This window comes from Phascolarctos cinereus, unplaced genomic scaffold (genome assembly GCF_003287225.1).
Source record: "Phascolarctos cinereus isolate Bilbo 61053 unplaced genomic scaffold, phaCin_HiC Scaffold_7;HRSCAF=346, whole genome shotgun sequence".
NCBI lineage: Eukaryota > Metazoa > Chordata > Mammalia > Diprotodontia > Phascolarctidae > Phascolarctos > Phascolarctos cinereus.
In genome coordinates, this window is record NW_027556180.1 from 165,705,752 (window position 1) to 165,732,100 (window position 26,349).

General features: G+C 36.5%; 1 protein-coding gene across 1 annotated transcript in view; it reads right to left on the reverse strand.

Moving 5' to 3' along the window:
• The window catches only part of COL4A1 (collagen type IV alpha 1 chain), a 201,970-nt gene that overhangs the window by 42,752 nt on the left and 132,869 nt on the right, over positions 1–26,349 (reverse strand). The window contains exons 22-33 of the mRNA XM_020970063.2: positions 22,958–23,053; positions 21,073–21,156; positions 20,429–20,499; positions 15,561–15,752; positions 14,845–15,013; positions 8,055–8,147; positions 7,859–7,963; positions 6,267–6,364; positions 2,710–2,860; positions 2,460–2,573; positions 1,058–1,225; positions 821–910 (exon numbers count right to left, since the gene is read on the reverse strand). Of these exons, the coding sequence (XP_020825722.1) occupies positions 821–910; positions 1,058–1,225; positions 2,460–2,573; positions 2,710–2,860; positions 6,267–6,364; positions 7,859–7,963; positions 8,055–8,147; positions 14,845–15,013; positions 15,561–15,752; positions 20,429–20,499; positions 21,073–21,156; positions 22,958–23,053 (1,431 nt within the window). The remainder of the gene's footprint in view (positions 1–820; positions 911–1,057; positions 1,226–2,459; positions 2,574–2,709; positions 2,861–6,266; positions 6,365–7,858; positions 7,964–8,054; positions 8,148–14,844; positions 15,014–15,560; positions 15,753–20,428; positions 20,500–21,072; positions 21,157–22,957; positions 23,054–26,349) is intronic.

Consider the following 26,349-nt stretch of genomic DNA (forward strand, 5'->3'; position numbering starts at 1 on the left):
GGACAAAAACCTCCTCTATAAACTTCTTAGCAAGCCATAGGATTCTGAGAATTCCTTTTATCATGATGCATTTGAATGATCAGAGAACAGAATAGCACATAAATGCTCCTGACAAACCTATCTTCTCTTAGATCTGCATGACAGAGTTCAGTTGCTTCTGTGTGTTCGGTTTCTATACAAAACTCATAATTGGATTATAAATTACCCCAAGCAATTGTTGTCCTTCTTAAATTGTCCCCTCAAGACACCACCACCCACACACACAGGCCGCCTCTTGAAACTAAGTATTTCTTTCCTCTAAGATATTATAAATGGGATTCTTGTACTGGGCAGGGGATCAGGCCTGATGATCTTCAGAGTGCCTTGAGACTCTGTGACTCTATGAGACTATAGTTATTCCTTCCACATTGTGGTGGTTAAAGGCATGACACCGCTGCAACCTGGAAAATCTGTATGAAATTTTCTGACCCTCCCTTTGAACCAGAGAAGAAGTCTGAATTTTTTCTTTTTCTTTTATAGGGTGTTTATAATACCTTATTATAAGATTTGGGTTGATATTATATAATACTATATACATATATATATTTCATGCATTTCTGAGTTTCTAAACTTTTTTTTTCGTCTGGCCTTTGTGTGTCATCTTTGGCTTCCGAAAAACTCTCAAAACATTCCCATTTAATTTCTTATGCCGACCCATGACCTCAATGGGGGAAGCTGCAGTGGGGAAGGAATAACTGTATCCTTCAACTATTTTTTAAAAGTCATTAAGAAATCAAAATCCAGAGCACTGACATTTTTTGTGGTTGCTGACGAGGCTTACCTTTTACTCCTTGGAATCCTGGACTACCCGCTGGTCCAGGAGGACCTGGCTGACCAGGGGTCCCCATTACTCCCATTTCTCCCTTGGGACCTATGAGTGAAGGAAAAGAAGAGTTAATGTTATTCCAGATTTGCACATACCTGACAGTCCTTCACCTGGCCCTGAGTATTCAGGTAAACAGGTATCATTTCACTTAACAATTTTTGAGGCGAAGAAGAGTTCACAAACATGACTTACCTGGAAAGCCTGGAAGTCCAGGAGTTCCTTGTGTGCCAGGAGGCCCAGGTAACCCTATTTGGCCTGTTAAGCCAGGAAGACCTGGACTTCCTTTATCTCCTTTTGGTCCTGGCATATCTGATCCTGGGAAACCAGGGTAACCCTTCTCTCCTTTGATTCCAGGAGGACCTGAAGTAAGGCAAAAAGCCAATAATTTTAACTTGTATAATTAAAGAACAGCCTGCTAGACATTCAATTTTTAATTGGTGAACTCTATAAGAAAGCATGCATGTCCCTATTAAGTATAATTAACCTAAGGCCTACTATAGCCCCAGCAGAGGGAGCTGAGCTAAAAACTAATTATCAATAAATAATTACCCATGGATTCCCACTATCCTGCCCCTCTTTATTATAAAATTATTGAAGGAGCTAGAGATTGCTTCTGTTCATAAGCCATCACCCTAATTTGAATCAGGCACTGATTAACACCATCACTAAGGAAGTAATAAAGAGAATCCACTTGCATTTGATTACAAAAATGTTAAAGATATGATAAAAAGTCAAGGATGTTTTACTCATTCTCCTAATGACATTTATCACAAGCACATGGGAAGGAAAACTAACTTAGATAACCAATTAAACTATTTCTACAAATTGAAATTATTCTCCCGGTACATTATTGGTAGAGCTGTGAAATGGTAAAACGATTCTGGAAAGCAATTTGCAGCTATAGCTGGAAAGTTACCAAACTGTTCATATCCTCTGACCCGACTATACCACTCAAAGAAATCAAAGAAAGAAGAAAAGGTCTATATATGAGTACAATGGAATACTGTTGTGCCATATGAAATGACAGAGGAAACTAGAAAGACCTTCATGAACTGATGCAAATCAAAGGGAGCAGAACCAGAGGAACAATTTATACATTGAGGATGTTATAAAGAAAAATAGCTTTGAAAGACTTTAGAACTCTGATCAACATAATGATAAACTGCAAATCTAAAACGGTGAATAAGAATCATGTCACTCACCACTTGACAGAGAAGTAATAAGGTTTTTTTGTTTGTTTGTTTCTTTAAACAATTGGGGTTAAGTGACTTGCCCAGGGTCACACAGCTAATAAGTGACAAATGTCTGAGGCCAGATTTGAACTATTTTTTATTTTTAAAATAAAATTTAAATTTAAAATAAATTTTAAAAGATTTGTTTTTCAGGTTTTCTTTTTTAATTTACTCAATAATGTATGGGGGGAGTTAAAAAATACTTGTTACTTGAAAAATAAAAATTATAAAGAAAAACAAAAAAAGAGTGCTTTCTTCAAATCCTGTCCCACCCAACATATTATTTAGGTTTATTCCTATCCCTTCTTTCACTGATATTAATCTTTTCCCAACTATTGACAGCACAAGGAACCTTGAATTACCTGTTGATCCTGGTGGTCCCTGTCCTCCAGGGGGGCCCATAACTCCGGGAGGGCCTATTCCTGGCACTCCAGGGGCACCTTTTGGACCCTGGATTCCTTGAAGCCCTGGGTCACCTAACCAGAAGAAACAAAAATTGTGAACGAATTACCTTGCATCAGGAACCTCCTGCTTTCCACTCACAGACAGGCAATTAATTTCAGGAAAGGAATTCATTTTGGTTAGCTGGAATTTTTTCTTTGAAAACATTACCTCTGAGTCCTTGTAGCCCAGGTGGTCCTATAAGTCCATGTTCTCCTGGGATGCCTGGGTTACCAACATTTCCCTTTTCACCAGGAAGGCCTGGAATGCCAGGAAGACCTGATGATCCTTTGGGACCTGGTAGACCTACTCCAGGCTCACCCTTGATATCAAAAAGAAAAAAAAATGAAAAGGCAAGCTCAAATGTAACAAGGTATTCAGACTTTTCCTGTGGTCTGAACATTACCCTTTTATTAAGAAGGCATCAGCTCACTAGCCAGAAAGCAGTTATTTTGCATTTTGTCATTTATTTGGGTCCACCATGAAGACTTTAGGAGCTCTAGGTCCGGAAAAGCATGTTGGGACACAATCAAGTTCACAAGTTCAGTACACACTCATTTTTTTTTCTTAAAAAAGAATAAACACTAACAAACGTGAACATTTTAATATACAAATAAAAGAGGACTGTATTCAAGACTGTGAACTTAGGGTTCTCTCTCCATGTCTCTCTGTCTCTGTCTACCTCTCTCTTTCTTTTTTTCTCTCTCTCTCTTCTAAGTACTCAGTGAAGAATGTAAAGGATAGGTTTCTTTTGAAAAAATGCTGATAGGACTCATCTTCAGCCTTCCTTCAAGACAAATTACACTGCTATTTCCACTAATAAACAAAGTACCTTCAATATAAGTCAATTCAACAAATACTCAGAAAGCATATGCATTTGTAAGATGTTCTTGGTCAGCAGGGATGTTTTTTTTCTTTTTTCCTTTTTTTTTTTTGTGAGGCAATTGGGGTTAAGTGACTTGCCCAGAGTCACACAGTTAGGAAGTATTATGTGTCTAAGGCTGGATTTGAACTCAGATCCTCCTGACTCCAAGGTTGGTGCTCTATCCACTGCACCACCTAGCTGTCCTGGTCATTAGTGTTTCAGACATATCCAACTCTTCATGATCCCATTTGGGGTTTTTTGGGCAAAGATACAGGAGCGGTTTGCCATTTTCTTCTACAATTCATTTTCCAAGGTCACACAGCTAGTAAATATCTGAGACTGGATTTGATTTCTGGAAGATAAGTCTTCCAGATTCCAGACCTAGTGTTCTATTCATTGTCCCACCTAGCTGCATTCTATCCACTGTACCATCTAGATGCCCTATTTGTAAGGTCCTGTCCTACTAGAGTTTCAAGATGGAAAATGACAGTCCCTGTGCTCAAGAAGCAATTGAGTTTTAAAAGAGTCATCCTTTATGGTAAAGGAACCAAGTATGCTTTCTAGTTGAGGCTGTGAGACAAAAATTCCCCATTATATGGTGATTTATATATATATAAATATAATATAATTATATATAATATAGTTATATGCAATGCAATAATATAATTATATATAATATAATATGTTATATATAACAATTATAATAATAGGAAGTAGCACTTATCTAGCAACATAAGGTTTGCAGAACACTTTGCAAATTATCTCTGTTGATCTTTACAACAACCATGGGAGGTGGGTGCTGTTATTATCCCCATTTTTACATTTAAGGAAACTGAGACAGATAGAGGTTAAATGACTTGCCCAGGGTCACACAGTGAGTAAATGTCTGAGGAAGAATTTGAATGCCAGGCTTCTTGTCTTCAAGCCCAGCACTTCACCAACTATGTCTCTTAGCTTGCCTAAAAGTAAACATGGTGGAAACCTAAGCAAATTTGTAAAATCTATCATCTTTAGTCTGCAGTTTTTTCTTAGTGTACCTTCTTCCACACATCTATCCAGCACCTAGTATCCTCCAGGCTTTGAAAGACAAGAAGATATCTATTGATTGATTGATTTGACAGTGAGTAATTCCTTCCTGTTACTGTGTTATCTCTACCAGGTATTTCAGGCATAGCAAGCTGATAGGGAAATTGTTTCTAGGGTGGAAAGGATTCTTCAATCATACAATAATTACTAAACCTGATACCCAAGGTAATAAACCTCATGAAATCAAGAAAGGAAAGAAACAAGCATTCATTAAGCACCTATTATATGCCAGACATTGTGCTAAGTTCTTTACAAATATTATCTCACACAACAACCCTGGGAGATAGGTACTACTATTAATGGCTTATTTTATATTTGAGAAAATTGACACAGACAGAGATTAAAGTGACTTGCCCAGGGTCACATAACTAGTGAGTGTCTGAGGCTGATCTGAACTCAGGTCTTTCTCACTCCAGGCTCAGTGCTCTATTCACTAGCTGCCTCAGATATCAGGGTATCTGAGAGTTAGAAGGGTCAGAGGCCAACTACTCCATTCTATACCTAAATAGGACCAACTTGAACTGGTTCTTTTAGAAAAAGAAGAGAGAGTCAAAAGGATGTTCATAGGCCCTAGAGCTAGAAGGGAACTAGGAGATCATCTAGTTCTTACCCCAACTCTTACGGATCAAGAAACTGAGGCCCACAAAAGTCAAGTGATTTGTCCAAAGTCACAAACACACTAAGTTGTGGATTTGGGATTGAAACTCAAGTCCTCTGAAACCAGGTCCATTGCTCATTCCACTTACCCTAAAGTTAACCCTATGGCTACCCCAGAGAGGGTGTCTTAGTTGAACCGAGGGCTGATGCCATGAGCTGTGTGGGCAATAGGGCTAGCGTCCTTGATTCAGGACAAGGAGTTTGCTCTATCCTAGTGGAAAGGTTTCCATTTTCAGCCTGAGCACAAGTCACCTAACCTAACCTTTTGGTCTCAGACTCTCTGATGTCAATTTTATGTTTTCTGACACATATAATATTATTTTAGTAGCTTTTTCCCTCTAAAATATGTCTTTTCCTTTGAAGTTCTAAAGCAAGAGTATTATGGAAAGAACTCTGAAACTGGAATAAGACAGTCTAGGATTGAATCTGAGCTTTGTCAATTATTAGCCATATAACCTTGAGCAAATGACATTATCTCTGGGTTTCTTTATCACTAAGATGAAGGGATTGAACTGAGTGAGCTTCCAGGTCCCTTTTAGCTCTAAAATCCTAGAATCTGCTTCTATTTTAATTCTACCCTCTAGTTATGCAATTTCTAAGGAAATGTGTCATGAATCATAGAATTAAAGAATCAAAGATAGAAAGGAGCTAGAAAGAGCTTCACAGATGAAAAACTGAAGTCAAGAAAAGTTAAGTGACTTGGCCAAGTCATTCAGAAAGTTACTAACAAAGACAGAACTACAAGCCAGATTTCCCACCTCCTAGTCCATGCTCATTCATAAGAGCACATTCACTTTCTTGATAAGAGGTCGTTGTTTATAAAATCAAAATATATTTAGGGGCTATTTTACCCTGAAGTCACTCACTAGAGTATACTTCCCAGTCAAGGAATTAATTCAGAATCCCAAAAATATTGTTTTCCTTTCTGGCAAAAAAAAAAAAAGTAATGCATGTAGATAAGCCAGCCAGATGGATAAGCTACACTTTGACTGGAAGCAAAACAGTGAAACTCTAGCAAATGAAAAAGCGTAAGGTGAAACTTTAGCTACATTATCACTGGCACTTATCCTTTTTCGTAAACACTTTTAAAAACAATAAAAGAAAGAGCAATAGTACTTACCTTTTGTCCTGGAATACCTGGATTCCCTGGTAAACCATCAAATCCTGGACGACCTGGACTTCCAGGCTGACCAACAGCTCCAGGTAAGCCATCAACACCTATTGAATAAAGCAAGTTAGTAACAATTCAATAGCTTTATGGCCTACTGAACTAGGCCTGAACTTATCTGGAAGATTAAGCAGAAATCCACTACTTGAAAGCAACAAGCATAGATAATTTATTCAGCTGTTATGGCATTTTACAATCTATACATCTCTTTTTTCCCAAATCTATCCATTTTTTCTTTCTTTTCTCCCTTTTTACTATGCCCCTTCTTTCTATTCTTCTTCATCCAAACCCCCTTTTTTCCTTCTTTTAACTTAAGCATGCCAGAAGAATGGGTAGTAAGGTATCATCTGGCTAGAATTTATTAAACACATACTATGTAATAATGTACCAGGCATTGCACTGGACATAACTGGTCATAATTCAGCCTTTCTGGTAATATTCAAGCCAAAAAAGCTTTATCATCCCCTGCTCTAGAAATGTATTAATAATATGGCTATTAAGATGCCTGAGATCTATGTGATTCTGTGCTTGTGTGGGAAAAGTGGTGTGAAAGGCATGGAGGTTAATTTAAAAAAATTTTTTTTTAATTTTTATTACCCTTTGACCTAATGGCTAGCAAACTAGAGCAGAGTCTGGCCAAATGGTATTATGTTCAGGGGGATGGAACTGAAACTGTGATTACATTGGTATTCAGCACTCCCAATGACAAAATTCCTTTACTAATGCTGGTCAATGCCTTGAACAGAATTGATCCATGCCATGTAGACTAGGTTATGTTACTGAGCAGGTAAATTAAATTGCCAAAGGAGACAGACTTTATCCTAGATGGCTACAATTAGATATAGTACAGTTTCTCAAAAAATGAACGAAGGCCAATTGGGATCACTGTGGGAATGAAGGAACAGGTAGCTCTCAGGCAGACTAGGAATCTTTTCTCCATAAATAGCCTTCCTAGACCTGTATCCATTTAGATCCTCTTTCTTGGCCTCCCTAAATGATTTTCCTATAGATTCCTAGAAATGCCACCCTGCCTTTCTTTATGTTACAGTTTCCTGTGGAGAAAGAGTTTTGTCTGTTTGTTTTTTAGGACAATAGGGAATGTCAAATTAACAGTGTTTCTAATCATACTTTACATTATACTACATTCACAGATTTCCCTCCCCAAACCCAAACTCTTCTCCAATCAAAATTACTCATCTAAACTGTAAAATATCAAAAGTTATGGTTATCACACTAATGCTTGTAAATTACTTCTCTTAAAACCAACACATCCCACTTTTTAAAAAAGTTATGTTATGAGATAACCTTATATCTTTATACAGAATTTTTGCTAGGTTACAAAGTTATTTCATATTTATGATCCTATTTTATTTCTACAAGATCTTCCTGGGGCAGAAAGGTAAAGCTATTATTAACTCATTTTACATTCAGAAAAATGAAACATAACATACGTTTTCTCAGCTAGTAGAATGAGCAATAAGAGAATTCCCAGCCGAATGTTCTTAGTCTCAGCTAAACTCTTTTTTACCACTTAAAACTTTTACCTTTTGGCCCTGGGGGTCCTGGAAACCCTATTCCTGGTTGGCCAACAGCACCTTTTTCTCCTGGAGGTCCTTGTCTTCCTGGGGTGCCAGGAAAACCTCTGTCACCTTTAACGAGAATAGCAAATAGTCAGCCCAAGCTAAACTTGGAAATTTGTCATTCTTTAACTTTAAAAGAAGTACAAATTTTTAAAAATACCTTGGGGTCCTGGGAAACCTGGTGGTCCTGGAACTCCTGCTGCCCCAGGGGGACCAGGTAGAGGAACAACTGTTCCTGCTTCACCCTTAGGACCTGAGAAAAATGGAAACACATATAACTGTAAGATTCTGTATGCCAACTGCAGTGTCTTTGCACCATCTAAAATATAATATTTAATTTCATTTATAAAATAATAGTGAAACCTAGTTTATATTTTCCCCATTTCCTTTCCCTAATTTTCTGAAATCTTTCAGAGAAAACCTTTTCTTTGACATACATATCCAAAGTGATTTGCATCAAACTTCAAAGGTTATGGCCACTTATTTTAGAATTCTGATTTGTCGTGAGAACTCCTAAGAAGACCACAAAGAAACAAATCCAAATCTTACCACGTGAAAAACTATTCCAGAAAAATCACGCAGCCAGATATAACATCTTACTCAATTAGCTCGCATTAGAAAGTTCTGAACATATTTTCAATGGACTATATATTGTGTGATGGATAGAGAATTGGCCAGAGACCCAACAAGACCTGGGTCAGCCCTTCTGATATATACTAGCTATTTGCCTCTAGACAACTCATCTAAATTCTCAGTGTTCTAGGCAATTCTTTAGAACTATTGTGGTTCATCCTTCAAGTTGCAGAGAAGGTGCTAACCAACACCTGAGTATAAGATGTTTCCTCAACCAGTGAAATCACAGGCAGATTCACTATCCCTGTGTCACCTTACTCAACAATATCGTATATCTTTTCCTCTGCATCAGACTGAAAGCAACTTGTGTTATACCTATCTCCAGAGCCTGGCAAAGTAGCTTTCTTATATATTTTGCTGAATAATGAGGAGGAGGAGGAAGAGGAGGAGGGTTTGTTGTTGTTGAGTCATTTCAGTCATGTTTGACTCCTCATGAATCCATTTTGGGGTTTTCTTGGCAAAGACACTTAGAATGGCTCACCCTTTCCTTCTCCATCTCATTTTACAGATGAGGAACTGAGGCAAACAGGGTTAAGTGACTTGCCCTCATGTCTGAGGCCAGATTTGAAGTCATGAAGATGAGCCTTTCTGATTCCAGGCCCAACACTCTATCCACTGCACCATCTAGTTGATCCAATAATAAACAATATATTCCTTTAAATCCCGCTGTAGACTATCTATTGATATTAATAGTGCTTTAGAGTCTTTTTTTCATATGACTACAAATGGCCTTGATTTCTTCTGAAAACTGGCTGTTCATATCCTATGATCATTTATCATTATATTCTTATAAATTTAACTCAATTCTCTACATATTTGAGAAATGAAGCCTTTATCAGAGAAACTTGCTATAAAATTTTTTCCCTGGTTTTCTGCATTCCTTATCTTGGCTATATTGGTTTTGTTTGTGCAAAAACTTTTTAATATAATTGAAATTATCCATTTTATATTCCATAATGCTCTATAGTACAGAGCAAATATATACCTCTTGTTTGGTCATAAATTTTTACCTTGTTCATAGATCTGATAGGTAAAATATTCCATGCTTCCCTAATTTGTTTGTGGTAGTACCCTTCATTTCCAAATCATGTACTCATTTTGATCTTATATTGTGAGATGTTGGTCTATACCTGGTTTCTACCAAACTGCTTTCCAATTTTCTTAGCAACTTTTGTCAAATAATGAGTTCTTTTCCCAAAAGTTTGGATCTTTGGTTTTATCAAAATTAGGTTACTATGGTCATTTACCAATGTGTATTGTGTACCTGATCTATTTCACAGATTCGTTTCTGTTTTTTTTTAACCATTACCAAATTGTTTTCATGATTTTGTTGTTGCTCAGTCATTTCACTCATGTCTGATTTTCTGTGACCTCTTTTGGGGTTTTCTTATTTTAATGATCACCTCTTTGTCATATAGTTTGAGATCTGGTACTGGTAGGCCACCTTCCTTCACATTTTTTTCCCCATTGATTCCCTTGAGATTCTTGATCTTTTGTTCTTCCAGATGAATTTTGTTATTATTTTCCTAGCTCTATAAAATAATTTTTATTGTCATTTTTATTACATTGGCTTGGCCTACCCATTAGCAATTAATATTTTTCCAATTGTTTAGATTTATTTTATTTATATGAAAAGAATTTCGTAATTGTGTTCCTGGGTTTGTCTTGACAGATAGACTCAAACATTTTATATTGTCTATGGTTATTTTAAGTGGAACTTCTCTTTCTATCTCTTGCCTCTGGAATTTGTTAGTAATATACAGAAATCCTGATGACTTATGTGGGTTTACTTTATAGCCTGCAACTTTGCTAAAGTTGTTGATTACTTCAATTAGGTTTTTAGTTGATTCTCTAAGTATATCATCATATCATCCGCAAAGAGTGATAGTTTTCTTTCTTCATTGCCTATTCTACTTCCTTCAATTTCTTTTTCTTCTATTATTGCTACAGCTAACATTTCTAGTACAATACCAAATGATAGTGGGGATAATGCCCAGGACAATATTGAACTATAGTGGTGATAATGTGCATCCTTGCTTCACTTGTGATCTTACTGGGAAAGCTTCCAGCTTATCCCCATTACAGATAATGCTTGCTGATGGTTTTGATAGGTACTACTTATCATTTTAAGGAAAGCTCCATTTATTCCTATGCTTTCTAGTGTGTTTTTTTAAAAAATAGGAATGACTATTGTGTTTTATCAAAAGCTCTTTCTGCATCCATTGAGATAATCATGGTTTTTTTTGTTGTTGTTGTTGTTGGTTTTGTTATTGATCTGGTCAATTACGATGATAGTTTTCCTCATATTGAACCAGCTCTGCTTTCCTGCTATAAATCCCACCTGGTCATTGTGCATATCTTTATGATATATTGCTATAATGTACTTGTTAACATTTTATTTAAAGTTTTTGAAAAAAAATTAAAAAAAAAAGCAAGGGGCAGCTAGGTGGCACAGTGGATAGAGCACCAGCCCTGAAGTCAGGAGGACCTGAGTTCAAATCTGACCTCAGACCAAACACTTGACACTTACTAGCTGTGTGACCCTGGGCAAGTCACTTAACCCCAACTGCCTAAAAGCAAAAAAAAATAATAAATAAAGTTTTTGCATCAAAATTCATTAGGGAAATTGGTCTACAATTTTCTTTCTCTGTTTTTGCTTTTCCTGGTTTACATATCAGCACCACATTTGTGTCACAAAAGGAAGTTGGTAGGACTCTTTTTTTTTGCCTATTTTCCCAAATACTTTACAAAGTATTGGAATTAATTGTTCTTTAAATGTTTGGTGGAATTCACTTGTGAATCCATCTGGCCCTGGGGATTTTTTCTTAGGGAGCTCATTCATGGCTTGTTCAATTTCTCTTTCTAAGATAAGGTTATTTAAGTATTTTATTTCCTCTTCTGTTAATTCGGGAAGTTAATATTTTTGTAAATATTCATCCATTTCACTTAGATCGTTAGACTTGTTGGCACATAATTGGGCAAAATGGCTTCTAATAATTTTAATTTCATCTTCATTGGTAATGAATTTACTCTTCATTTTTGATGAAGTAATTTGGTTTTCTTCTGCTTTTTAATCAAATTAACTAATGGTTTATCAATTTTATTGGTTTTTTTTTCACAAACCTAGCTTCTACTTCAATTTATTAGTTAAATGGTTTTCTTACTTTAATTTTATTAATCTCTCCTTTGATTTTCAGGATTTCTAATTTGATATTTAGTTGGGGATTTTTAATTTGTTCTTTTTCTAGTTTTTTTTTAGGTGTATGCCTAATTCATTGATGCACTCCTTTGTTTCATTGATGTAAGTATATAGAGATAAAAGTACTGCTTTGGCTGTATCCCATAAATTTTGGTGTTGTCTAATTGTTGTGATCCTTTTAATGAAGTTATTGTTTTATGTAATTTGTCCTTTGACTCATTCATTATATAGGATTAGATTATTTAGTTTTCAATTAAATTTTAATCTATCTTTCATGGTCCTTTAATGAATATAATTTTTATTTCATTACAATCTGAAAATGATGCATTTAATATTTCTTCTTTTCTGAATTTGGCTGTGAGGTTTTTATGTTTCAATACATGGTCAGTTTGTGTGTAGGTGCCATGACCTATTGAGAAAAAGGTAGGTTCCTTTCTATTCCCATTCAGTTTTTTCCAGAAATCTATCATATTTAACTTTTCCAAAATTCTATTGATCTCCTTAATTTCTTTCTTCTTTATTTTTAGGTTGGGTTTATCCAGTTCTGAGAGAGGGAAGTTGAGGTACCCCACTAGTATAGTTTTACTGTCTATTTCTTCCTGTAACTCATTTAACTTTCCTTTAAGAATTTGGATGCTATCCTATTTAGTACACATATGTTTAACATTGATATTACCTTATTGTCTATGTTACCTTTTAACAAAATGTAGTTTCCCTGCATAGCTCCTTTAATTAGATTTATTTTGTTTTGCTTTGTCTGAGATAATGATTGCTATTTCTACTTTTTTCTACTTCAACTGAAGCATAATAAATTCTGCTTCAGCCCCTTACCTTTACCCTGTGTGTCCCTCTGCTCAAGTGTTTTTCTTATAAACAATATATTGTTGAATTCTGGTTTTGTTGTTGTTGTTGTTGTTTTTTAGGCAATTGGGTAAGTGACTTGCCCAGGGTCACACAGCTAGTATGTGTCAAGTGTTTGGTCTGAGGTCACATTTGAACTCAGGTCTTCCAGACTCCAAGGCTGGTGCTCTATCCACTGCACCACCTAGCTGCCCCTGAATTCTGGTTTTTAAACTACTTTTCTATCCACTTAAATTTTATGGGTAATTTCATCCCATTCACATTCACAGTTATGATTACTAACTGTGTATTTCCCTCCATCCTATTTTCCCTGTTTTATCCTTCTCTTTCTTGCTCTCTTCTTTCATCCTAACCTTCCTCAAAAGTGATGCTATTTGATAGTATTTTACCTACTGTAAAACTTCTTTCAAAATTGGAGTCAATTCTCTCACTGCCCCTGCTTTATCAACTATGTTTGTGTGATATTCCTTAATATCATTGTGTCTCAGGAAATAAGGAGGCCTGAGGAAAGGGAGAGAAATGAGGGAACAGCTGGCTAATGGAGTAATCAGAACACACATATCATTTATTAATTAAGTGCACCACCTTATATGGGTACAATTCAAGGTAACCCAAAACAATTACAATAGTAGCATCACAGATCACCACAATAGATTAATAATAATGAAAAAATTTGAAGTATTGTGAGAATTACCAAAATGTGACACAGAGAAATGATGTGAGTATGTGCTGCTGGAAAAATGGCACTGATAGGCTTGTTCAAGTCAAGGGTTGTCAAAACCATTCAATTTGTAAATAAATTATATAATTTTTAAAAAAATGCAATATCTACAAAGCACAATAAAGTGAAGCATAATAAAAGCAGCTATGCCTGTACTCCTTCTAACTGCCCTAATAATTATAAAATTCTTAGGAGTTACAAGTATCTTTCCATGTAGGAATCTAAACAGTTTAACCTTATTGAATCCCTTATGATTTCTGTTTCATATTTACCTTTTTATGCTTCTATTGAGTCTTATATTTGAGAATCAAATTTTCTATTGAACTCTGGTCTTTTCATCAGAAATGTTTGAAAGTGCTCTATTTCATTAAATATCCATTTTTTTTTCCCTGAAGGATTACACAGTTTTACTGGATAGGTGACCCTTGGATATAATACCACTGGCATTTTCCTGCTGGAATATCATATTACAAGCCCTCTGATCCTTTGATGTTGAAGCTGCTAAATCTTGTGTTATTATGACTGTGGATCCATGATACTTGAATTGTTTCTTTCTGGTTGCTTGCAATATTTTCTCCTTGACCTGGCAGCTCTAGAATTTCGCTATAATATTCCTGAGGGTTTACATTTTGGGATTTCTTTCAGAAAGTGCTCAGTGGATTCTTTCAGTTTCTACTTTACCCTCTGGATCTAAGATATTGGGACAGTTTTTTTTTTAATAATTTCTTAAAATACACTGTCTAGGCTCTTTTTTGATCGTGACAATATTCAAACACCATGAAAGAGAATGACCCTGAAAGCAGATAATATAGCCAACCATGGACTCAAGGGTTAATTAGCTCTGACATTTGGGAACTGTAAAAAGTAGCATACCCAGGGATTCCAGCTGAGCATCCTTCCCAGAGCAGATGCACCCCGGGGTAGCAGCAAATGGATGCCACAAGAAGGAAAAGTATACCAGGGGCCTATAGTACCAGAAGTGTGGCCTGCCTTAGGCATATGTGTTCTCTATGAATGTGTCCACACTTCCTATAAACATTGTGTATATTTGTGGGATAGCATACCCTAGGTTTATGGGAAGAATATATTATAGCCACTTTCTTACTATGCCATCTTGGTAAATGACTTTGCTTTGAGCTAATTGTGTCCACTGGCTATTAAAGATACAAAGAGTTATAATTTTAAGAGCACAGACCCAGAGGGCTTGTCATTTGAACCCAAGGTAGCAGGTGTTCCCTCTGGAAGCCCCAACCTATGATTTCTAGTTGGAGAGGTAGCCTCCTTCAGCTGCATAAAGAACAAAGACTTATAAAACTGAAACTTATAACACTTATAAACTGAAAGAGATGTAAAAGGTAATCTATTCCTATCCACTCATTTTACAGATGAGGAAACTGAGGCTGAAGAGGCCAAAAATTTGTCAATAGTCATAACAGAAGCAGAACTAGGAGCACAACCATGTTATAATTCATTGCTCATTCTAATATACTATATATATGGTAATCTTCTCAACACTTCATATATTCAACTACTTACCTGGGAGGCCTGGTGACCCAGGGCTTCCTGGAAAACCTGCTTGCCCTTTGTCACCAACTGGACCAGGCAGGCCAAATCCTGGTGGGCCAGGGGGGCCTATGTCACCACGACTCCCAGGAAATCCAACTCCTCCAGGGAGACCACGTTCTCCTTTTAGTCCTATTGAACCCTTTAATAAAAAGATAATTATCTATCATATATGTTCATTTCATAATCTTTTTGGTAAATAAGTATCCTAAACATATCTCCCCCTCCTTCCCCCTCACCTCAAACCAATACCCTTCTATTATCAAGTTTAATTGAGAGCTGAAGGTATAAGATTAATCTGTGTTTCTCCAGCCCAGATTAATTCTCTAGCCCCATAGATCTTTTCCTAATTAGTGAGAAAATATTCCTAAATGTCTCCAAAAATAGTATATCAGTACTTGAATTTAATATCCAATCAAATGCCTAGAATCATTCATGCTCCCCAAAATCATAATATTCTAGGACCTGCTCGCTAACCCTCAGCATGCAATCCATCATCATTATCGCCATTTTCTCCTTCACAACTGTTATACACTTGACATTAATTTTAGTAGGTTTGACACTAACTTTATGTCTGAACACTAGCCAAATTATTTGCTAAAAATAGATAATTATTCAAATTATAAATCTCTTTATTTTCCTTTGCTCTGAGTTAAAGTGCATAGACTAAAATATGGAAATAAACATACCGGTGAGCCTTTGGGACCCTGAAGACCTGGATGGCCATCTCTTCCAGGTGTTCCTGCCCTTCCTGGGGCACCTGGTTGTCCTGGAAAACCTGGCTCTCCCTTTTCACCTTTGAGTTGTATATCAAAGTAAATCTCTCCAGGCTCTCCCTTTGCTCCTGGCTCACCCCTCAGTCCTGGCAAACCTGGAGGCCCCTGTAATAATAAAACACCAACATATTACTAATTCTTTCCATTTCTCTAATGATCGACTCACCCAGTAATGCTTTCTGAAATGAAATAAGAAATTTGACCTTCTCTCGAGTGGTATTTCAGAAAAAAATCTACTATAGAACTAGTTACTATTCAACAAAGCCCAGGTCCTTCTTTCTATTATTTCTCAAAGCATTCCATTTTGCTCCACTGGACATTTCAAAATAGATAAGAGAAAAAGAGTATGGAATTTTACATGTAGCTCCATACAGAAGCCGTTAATACAAGTCCAGTTGCAAAGAACTGTTCCAATATAGTCGAAGAATTTTTGAATATATACTGGCATAAGAGGAGATATCCAAGGAGTCTTTTCCTTGTGCAGTGCCAAGTGTTTTGGGAGGCTTTTAGATCCACAGTGCAAGGGTGCCTGTTTCCCATTTTCAATTGTTATTGGAGACTAGTCAATGACAGGTGAGACCAGACATGTTTTTTCTCAGGCTAGTCATTACTGAAATTGTAAAGGTTTCCTTTCATGTTTGCACCCTTTGTTCTAGGAGATAAGGACTTCCAGCACTATGTGTGGAAACTGGAAAGCCAACATTCAGCCAACTCTATAATTAGTCACTTATGAGCAGTCAGCAGAATAGAATTTACTTTCCCAAGAGCCACATAGTAGAACACATTTTTCAATTCCTGGAAAGCTAGGTTCTCTCAGAATGTGCACACCCACAGATGTTTTTTCATCCAGCAGCCTTCAGAACTCAGGGTGCTCAAGGAAATTGCAAGTGTTTCAAATGACCAAAATAAATCCAAATTACTTGTTCTTTTAGCACTGAGAAACAGCTTCTGCTTTCTAGCTGATTTAGTATAATTTTGTCAAGCTTAATCTCAGAGGATATTCTAGTACAGTATTCAGTTTTAATTCCTCATCACTCCCACCCCCTTCCCCCAAGGGTCCTGTCTTTGGATACATGTACTTTTCAAAGGAGACATTTGGTTTACAGTGAGGTAGAGCTATTGCCCCTCCCATGGCAAATGTCTAGTTGTTACTTTCTAAGGCGTATATTAATGCTAACAGTCCAGAGCATAATTACTAACATGACTCAGCTCATTTTCAGGGTCTGGGAAGTGTGTAAGCATCTTCTCCCTAATTCAGGATTGCCCACTGCATTAAAGGGCCCAGTATATTATTGTGCTAGAAGAATAAATATGCTTAAAAAATGGACACTCAGTAAAACTACATAAAACACTTAATACATGTTCAGGGAGGCTGGGAGTAGCTTCAAACCAATTCTCTTGGCCAGTTTGTGGCAATGCCATCCTAAATTCCTTTTACAGGGATCAGGTTCTTAAAGGACCATAGATTTAGCACTGGAAGACTCTTTGTTGCAATCTAGTTCATCTCTCTCAATTCAGAGGTGAGGACACTGATGCCAAAAGGGAGTTAGGTGACTTGTCCAAACAGATTCAGACCTAGCTCTTCTTTTTCCACAATCCAGCATGCCTTCCACTCTGTTGTGTATTTATTTAGGTATCTCCAATGTCTACCACGGTACTGGCTAAATATTAGCATTTAATGCATATTGACTGCTACATTGCTGAATGAATGGTAAATCATTAGCTGTCCTTCTCCAATTAAGGGACAATGAGTACCAACTCAGGAATGTATAAACCCCAGTATATAATGTTTCAGTCTAAATCTGGAGGCAAGTCTAAATCTTGGGAAAGTAAGTTCCTTTGATTTTCTCTTAAAAGTTATTATTCAGAGAGCCACTTAACAGAATTCTGTTCAAGTCTGGTTACTGAGATACATATATGTGCATGCATTTTATATATGCATATATAAAATCATCTATAGATAATCTACAGAACTATATATATATATGCATATACACAAAATATATAATCTATAGAACTATATTTTCATCTATATATAATCAGTAAAGCTTTAGAGACAGTTTACATATTTAAGAATTAAATCAAATGAGATAATAATTGAAAGAAGCTTAGAACGGTGTCTGGCACATAGCAAGCATTATGTAAATGTTAAGTATTACTATTGGTATTATTAGTATTATTTCATTTAAACCCTTTTAACCATTATTAGCAGTGGAAATCCCTCATTTTATAAAGAGGAAAAAAAATGTAGATTTTATTTTTCCGGTCCTCCCCACTTTGACTATTTAGTCAATTCTGCTGAATATCACCAAAAACACTGCTTTTTTCAAAGCAAAATGTCTGAGAAAGCTTACTTAGGCAATTAATGAAATCTCAGAATATATCCCAGTTTGTAACTTTAAAGTATTACACAGTCGGTTTTACAGGTCCCTTGGTGGCTGCTGCAGTTACACAGTCAAAAGCACATGAGATAATATTTGCAAAGCATATGTAAAGCTATGTAAAACATATATGTAAAACATAGCATAGTGCCTAGCACATAATAGGCATTATAGAAATACTACACATCATCATTATAATGGTCATCGTTAAATTCATTATTTCACCAAAGTGTTTACTAATAAAGAAGTAATCATAGTCTTTTAGCACCTAGATAGAAGAGTTTTCATTATAGAATTTTTAACAATATTGTTTTTAAATTCTTCATTATAAGAGAGTCAGTCATACATACACTCTAATCATGTATTCAGATTAGGTCCTAATGAAGGAAGCAGCGGGAATTGTCTTCAAAAATATAATTTTGTGGGGCAGCGAGGTGGCGTAGTAGGACCTGAGTTCAAATATGACCTCAGACATATAATACCTCCTAGCTGTGTGACTTTGGGCAGGTCACTTAACCCCAGTTGCCTCACTTAAAAAACAAAAGTCCTATTTTGGGGCAGCGAGGTGGCGCAGTGGATAAAGCACCGGCCCTGAAGTCAGGAGGACCTGAGCTCAAGTCTGGCCTCAGACCAAACACTTGACACTTACTAGCTGTGTGACCCTGGGCAAGTCACTTAACCCCAATTGCCTAAAAAATAATAATAATAATAATAATTTTGTGTAATGTACATTGTCCAACTTTCAGGTAGATTTCTTCTCCCTCCCTTATGCTTTTCTCTCCTACCTTTGTCTTTATCCTGTCCTTTCCTCAACATGAAATCTCTCTCTTCTCCCTCTCTCTTTCTATGACTATCTGTCTGTCTCTACCCCCTTACTCTCTCTCTTTCCTACCCTCCTCACCCCAGTCTACTTTTCTGTTTCTTTAAATCAAGTTTTCAAGGGCAACAGGACTGATTTCAAGCCAAACTTTAAGCAGGAAATATACCACCTGTCTCAGAAGAAAAACAGATAAAGGGAGGTGAATTGAGAGTAAAAGCACCCTTCTCACATTCCTTTGTCTTTGATATTCATAATAGATGGAACATCCCCAGTTCACCTGAACTTTTAATTTATTTAGAAACACTTTAAACAATTGCAACCCTCAGTTTAGCTCCCCAGGCTCCAGGATGGTTCTAGAACGCCAAGAGGCAAAGATTTATCTTTAAAAGGAAACAAATGATTGTTTGCCTCTAGCTGTTTCACTTTCACTAGAGCTCCTTTCCCCCTTCCCTCACCCTCACACTCACAGAAGCTTCCAGCAATCTAAGAAAACATCTGTCCAGTTTACATTCCTTTGGGAAATGTAGCCACATCAGAAGAGACTAATGAGGGAGAGTTCTTTTTTTTCCAAATTAAAGATAATACAATAAGGAATTACAGATACTAGCTAATGCTTAAATTGAATAGAAGGAACAGGTGAATTGGGGAAACAAAATTATAATATTTCATTAGAATATTTTGTGCTGATTTTAATAATAAAATAATCTCTACCACTTATTTTTTTCTTGTTTTCTCAATTACTCTTTCTTGTAAGAAGCTAGAGACATAATTGATATTGTGTTTAACTAGATTTCATGCAATGGTGATTACCACCAAGTGACTCTTAAGTAGTAAGCAAGAAAGTGAATTTAGCTAGAATATGCTACCACTAACCATAAGGATTTTCCAAAGTACCACAGGGTTTTCACATAGCAACCCAAGTCGACATACAGTATAAAGAAAAAGCATAGCAAATCCTTGGGGAAAGAACACTGCAAGTCAGGTTTCCCAGTTTTGTACCAAGAAATTATATCAAATCCATTCACTAATAAGTTTTTGGGTTTTATGCTACAACGGTACTGCTTGAGAAGGCAAATGGAATAGAAAACCAAATTGACTGTCCATTGTAATTGCTTAGAAAGGCCACCGGAGGGCACCAGGGTACACTTTGTTTGCTTTGAAAAATGATAAAATTGCAAATACAAGGATTTCACCAGAAGATGGTGCACCAGCCTTCAAATCTATGAACACAAGACCAGGTCTGTGAAAATGTAAAAAGTAAACTTGGATATCTAGTCTGGTTTCAACAAAGTTGACTTCTTTCTTAATTCTGACTGAAATTGAATGAATCAGTCTTATATAAGGTAAAAAGTGATGCGACTGGATCACTCAGAAATACTGCATTTCTCTAATACAATTAAAGCAAAATAGCAACAAAAATGCAAACATGCATTTGTCTTAAGAAGGGAATAAGCATCTGTTAAGTACCTACTATGTGCCAGGCACTATGCTAAGCATGTTATAAATATTATTTCATTTGATCATCATTAGCTCATTTGACACCTTCTATGACAGACTGAAGTTCACAATGGTATACTTACAGGCATTCCTTCAAGACCATTACGTCCAGGTGAACCTCTGTCTCCCTTGGCACCTGGCTGTCCTGGAAAACCTAAACAAAAAGATGGGGCGAGAGAGAGGGGCAAAATGAATACATCAAATGACTCAAACACAATATCACATTTTTCTACATTAAACTTCCTAATTCAATGTTAAAAAGCAGGGACATTTTTATACAAAGTGATGTTCTGAGACAAATTTCATAATAAAAGTCCCTATTGGAAACTACAACTATTCTGAAATTTAGAGGGGAAAGAGACTCTAAGGCCATGTAAAATGGTTTTGGTGTGGGTTTTTATATGTAACTTCTTTTTCTGAATAGATGTATTCCTGAGGAAAATTTTATTAATTTTTTGGTAAAAGTATCAAATTCATCATGCTGGACTGTGTAAAGAGAGTGTCTCTATGAACCACTTATTTTATAACTATCTAAATATTAGGAAAGTCTTTGCTGTAAAGAAGTTAAATGATATAATATTATTTTCTATTTTGTGTGGGAAAATTATATCAAAATTTTCTATTCTTCATTAGAATAAAATATAATAAGCCAGAAGTCTGAGAAGTCATAAAGGTAGTTATTGATTTCATGACTAAAGAAACCAAAATCAAAGTTTAATTATCTTACCTATTTCCCCTGGTGGTCCTTGTGGACCTGGAGGTCCAGGCCGTCCATCTAAATCACAGGTTAGGCAACCTTGACCTTTCTCACCTTCAAAATGAAATGTATGTACACTGTGAGTGGATTACATGTAAAGAAATCCCCAGTATTACATATAAAGAAATCCTCAGTACACTATGCTGAAAGAATAGAATAAATGAGTCACTGTTACTAGCAAATGTATTAAAAGTGAGATTTTCCAAATGATCACCTCTTTGTGGGTATTAGTTTTCTAATGAATAATAGAATTGGCACATCTCTGTTACACGCCTCTTTTTTTTTCTATAGACAACTAAGATACTTTTTACCCATACTTTCATTCTGCTCTGAATACAATGTTTCACATACAACCTACTTTTGCTTCTAATAATTTTAAATAATTACAAAAATGAAGCACACCCCCCTCAAAAACACCCCAAAACCGAAGCAGTGCACGTTTATATGGACTAAGCTGCTCGTCCTTCTTGGGCTTTTGGGGAGGAGGATAAACTATTTTATTCTTCATTATGTTTTATCTACTGCAAAAAACCAATAAACTTCTAACTACTTTTTTCTTTGGCTTATTTTGTTTATATAAGCTATATTATGGCAGAGTGACCCAATAAATATTGTTGACTGAAAGATGATAATCAAAAGGAAAAAGAACCAGTTAGCCAATATGAAATGAGGGACTAGTGAACAAAACAAAATATACCACACTATAGAGATGACAAGAAAACATATTTTTCCCTCTCTGTTCAGAAGCATTATTCAATCCACAAAAATAAATCTTTTAATAATTTAGGCACACATGCTCACGGTCTTAGGTTTTAAGGCTGAAATCTTCAATTACCTTGTTTCTAAGCAAAGTGTTGGCATGACAGCAGGGGGAAAAGCATACAGAAACAACAGTTACTAGAAAAGTGGGGAAAATCAGTGCTTACTGGTATCCCATTTCACCTATTGGACATTCTTCCCACCCTACCCCTTCCTGAAACCTTCTTATTCTCTCCCTAGCCCCCTCTTCTCCAATCACCTAATCATGGTTCTTTCCTCCAGAGCCATGGTCTTAGTATACTACAAGCATTCCTTTTGAAAGTATGAACTAATAACTGAGGTTTTTGTTGATAGTACCTGAAGGAAGTCAGAATGCTGAAATGACACACTGGGATCAAAATAATCGGGCAACTACCCTCTCATAGCTGGTTAATATCCATATAATGTATATGGAGAAGGGTAAACAAATATGGAGAAATGTATATTCTGAGGCAGAACTGTTAACAATTCTCCATGTATGCATACCTAAGGTTCCAAAAAGGCCAAAAGATGTCTCACTACAACTGTTACATCTGGCTTGTTAAAAGAAAAAGAAAAATCAGTTCACAGAGCCATCTGTCAATTCAACAGCTATAGTGTCAGTACCATGGAATTAAGATGCTATGGCATTAATAGCAGAACTGAGCTTTCGATTTTTGGCAGTTTTTTAGAATTTTCATAAATTTTGTGAAACCGGCATTGTTCAGGACTTTTGCTCCTGAAATTTTAAGGAGGAAAGTATGGTAATGTTTCCATTTTATCCCAGAGTTTGGTCTGCTGAGTTTGTCTTCATGAAGGCTACTAATTACTTAAAATCACATGGAATTGGCAGGGAGACAAGAACAGACATTGACCCTGAGGGATGAAGACCTATAAAATTTCCCTTTTTGAAGGGCATTCTCATCTCAAAAGCTCAAAATGAGATAATCTCAAAAGAAGTAGCAAAAGACAATTGTTCAAAGAATGTATCTTGATAGCATCCCACATGGCTTATAAATTTAGTATATAGTGTGAACACTGAGTTAAAAAAAAATCCACAAGCCCTAAAATAAATTACCTTTTTCTCCCATCTCTCCTGTCAATCCGGGTAGCCCAGCACTTCCTGGTGGACCTTGATCTCCAGGGGGTCCAGGCTGGCATTCCACTATTCCATCTAGAAGTGAAACAAAACAAGGAAGAATTCTGGTTTTATAAAATCCAGATTTTCTAGGAGATAGCAGCCAGGGAATTTTACCTTCACATTCTACAGACAATGTGCCACAACAAAAAGTTGTATTTATTAGAATTTTAAAAGAACCAGGTCCATTGACTTGAAAAACACAATCATAAATGTGCTGTTTAGAATGCCATGACAAAGCATGGCTTAATTCCTTTGTACTCCTTCAACACAAGCTGAAAACAAAGTCGCTATTAGCCTATAGAAATCGTGACATACAACACCACGGTAAGGTGCTTAACAATTATTGTTGTTTAATTCTAAGGCTCTTTTATGTTAATAGACCAGGAGACAAACTAAAGTCATACAAAAAGCATCTGGTGTATTTCTCGAAGAAGGTGTTAGCTGAGAAGTATTGCTTTCTGTCTATAGCCAGACAACGCTGGGTTTTCTTTTCCTTTTTATAAAATGGAATATTTATCCTTTCACTCATTCAAGGAAAAATGAAGGAACAAACAGAGAATTTGCTCTTGCTTCTTAGCAAACAGATGACTTCTGCATCCCACACATCTAGCAGAGTCACAAGAGGTTAAGCACTAACAAGCTTTACTCTTTCTTTAGTCTGTAAAATCTGTATTTGTGATGTTGTCAGCATCTAGGTAGTTACTTCTTTGGCCACTAGTCCTCACATCGACCTGATTTATGTTCCCTCTGCTCTCTGGTGGAAATTACAAAGAGGGCATAGTTGGGGCACAAGAGACAGCAGCGACATGGGACAGCTAGTGAACAAATGCCTATTCCATGGTGGCAAGCAAGCAGAGGTCGCTGAGCAAACCCTCCATTGTTTCTACTTAATGCCCTAACAGAATGCCTATATCATTCTGTTCTTTGGGTCGGAGGTAGGCTGCCCAGTATACCCAGCATCAAGCAGTGTAAGTAAGATCTGCCATAGAGATAGCTCTGATGGTTCTTGGTGACTTCTCTTCATTGAACAGCAGGAAGTCAGGAAGCCTAGAAAGCAATTACTTCTCAACACACTTCCTAGTCAGCCACAGCTATCAACTCTGGATTTGTGCCTTCCCTCTCTGCTAATTCACATCTTCCTTCATTTTTTTTCAGCATAATTAACTGAACCCTGTAGGTCCTACAGAAAGTAAACATAAACTTTCATGCTTTAAAAAACACATCCCAAATTACTTCACCGTGAAATCTATGGTCTTAGTAACATACAGTTTTAGTTGTCACCTACTACTTAAACCAGATAATAATCATTGACATTTACATCAGGGGTTTGCAAAGTAATGCACATATATTATCTCATCTGCTCCTCATGACAACTTTGTGGGATAGCTACTGTAAGTATTCTTATACTCTCCCTAGAGGTATGCTGAGGCCTACAGTTAACTGATTTTCCCCTGATTACTCTTTTTTTAATTGTTTTTTTTTGTTTGTTGTTTTTGCTAGGCAATGGGGTTAAGTGACGTGCTCAGGGTCACAGAGCTAGTGAGTGTTACATGTCTGAGACCGGATTTGAACTCAGGTCCTCCTGACTCCAGGGCTGGTGCTCTATCCACTGAGCCACCTAGCTGCTGCCCCCCCATTACTCTTAGAGAAAGGATATGAACCTAGATCTTCCTGACTATACAGTACACCACATTGTCTTTCTCAAATCCATCTACTTGTCGGACAAAGAAAGTTCACAAGAGATGATGATAAAATAAAGAGATCATACTAGATTATCTCTAAGGTCTTTTATAGATCACAATCTTATAATAGCATGACTAATGACATAAACAAAATTCACATACTTTTCAGAGAATCCTTCAATCATCCCTCACCTGAATACTACCCCTGTGTAGTTCTGATGTGAAAGCAATGTATGGTAAATGGGTAAGTCAAGCCAAAATAACTTAAAACCCAAATCAAAAACTAGGGAAATTCTAAGTGACAAGATACAAAAATCAATATTATGATCCATGGTGAACAGTTTTTGTCTATTAAGAGTATTTGCAGGCACAGATGCCCTAGAGCTCACTGTAGCCATATGGGAAATGAAGACCATCATAACAAGCCTGTTTTAGTCGTGCATGGTTAATGAACCATTAATGTGCCTCAAAGTGGCAATTAGCTTTATGCTGTCTCTTTGCCTAAGTCATATTGTGTACATAAAACATTCTCATTTATAAATTATCCCTTAATACTTTATGATTTTTGTGCTTATTTTATATTGTCTATAATGGGCCAAGGTAGGTTGACAAGTCATTAGCTAATCTAGTGCTTCCTATTCAAATAAAAGAAGTGATAAGATTACATATTTAGCAGAAGCATACTTATTCATGACAAGCAGCATGGTATAGGGGAAAGAGATCTAAGTTTTAAGTTGGACCACATACCATTTAATACCTGTGTGACCTTGGGCAAATCATTAATACCTGCATGCCTCAGTTTCATGCGTAAAATGAAGGGACTGGACTACATGACCTTTAAGGTCCCTTCCAATTTTATATTATGATCCTAAGACTTCGATAGTGAAAAAATTTTTTTAAATATATGAGAAACCAATAAATGCAGTTTGCTGCTAAGAGAGAGGGCAGCTTGGAATGGTCAAGAAAACATTGGACATAAAGTCAGGAAGACCTCAGTTCAAATCCTGCCTCAGATACTTACTAGTTTTATGACCCTAGACAAGTCACTTAACGTTTCTGGGCCTCAGTTTCTTCATCTGTAAGATGAAAGGGTTGGATTTTATGACCTCTCTGAGGACTTGGAAGCTGTAAGCTGGAAGGCTTTAAATCTATGACCCTATGACTTATTTTCAGCTAATTCAAATGGACTAATTTTCATATGCCCTTATATCTAGACGGGACCTTGAAGGCCTCCAAGCCTCTCTATGACAGATGAGGAAACTGAGGTTCAAAGAGGTTGACTGACTCACTCATGTTACAATAAATGCAAGAGGCAGGATTTGAACCCAGGTCTTCCCGACACCAAGTTGAGTACTTTATCCACTACACAACAAGCTATCCCATGTTTCATCTTATGACAGTAAGAAGACCTACAGTTTACCCCCTGCTTGGCTACTTATTGGCTATGTAGCCTGTGTAAACTCATTTAAGTTCTGAAACCATTTCTTTATCTGGAAAATGGGAAGATGACATTTGTACTACCTGCTTCACAGGACTGTTATAAGAGTAAGATGAGATAATATATGCAAAGTATTTGTAACAAACTATAAAGGGCTTCATAAATGTTATTTTACATAGTCACGTGACTAAAAGTAGCTTAAGTGCTAA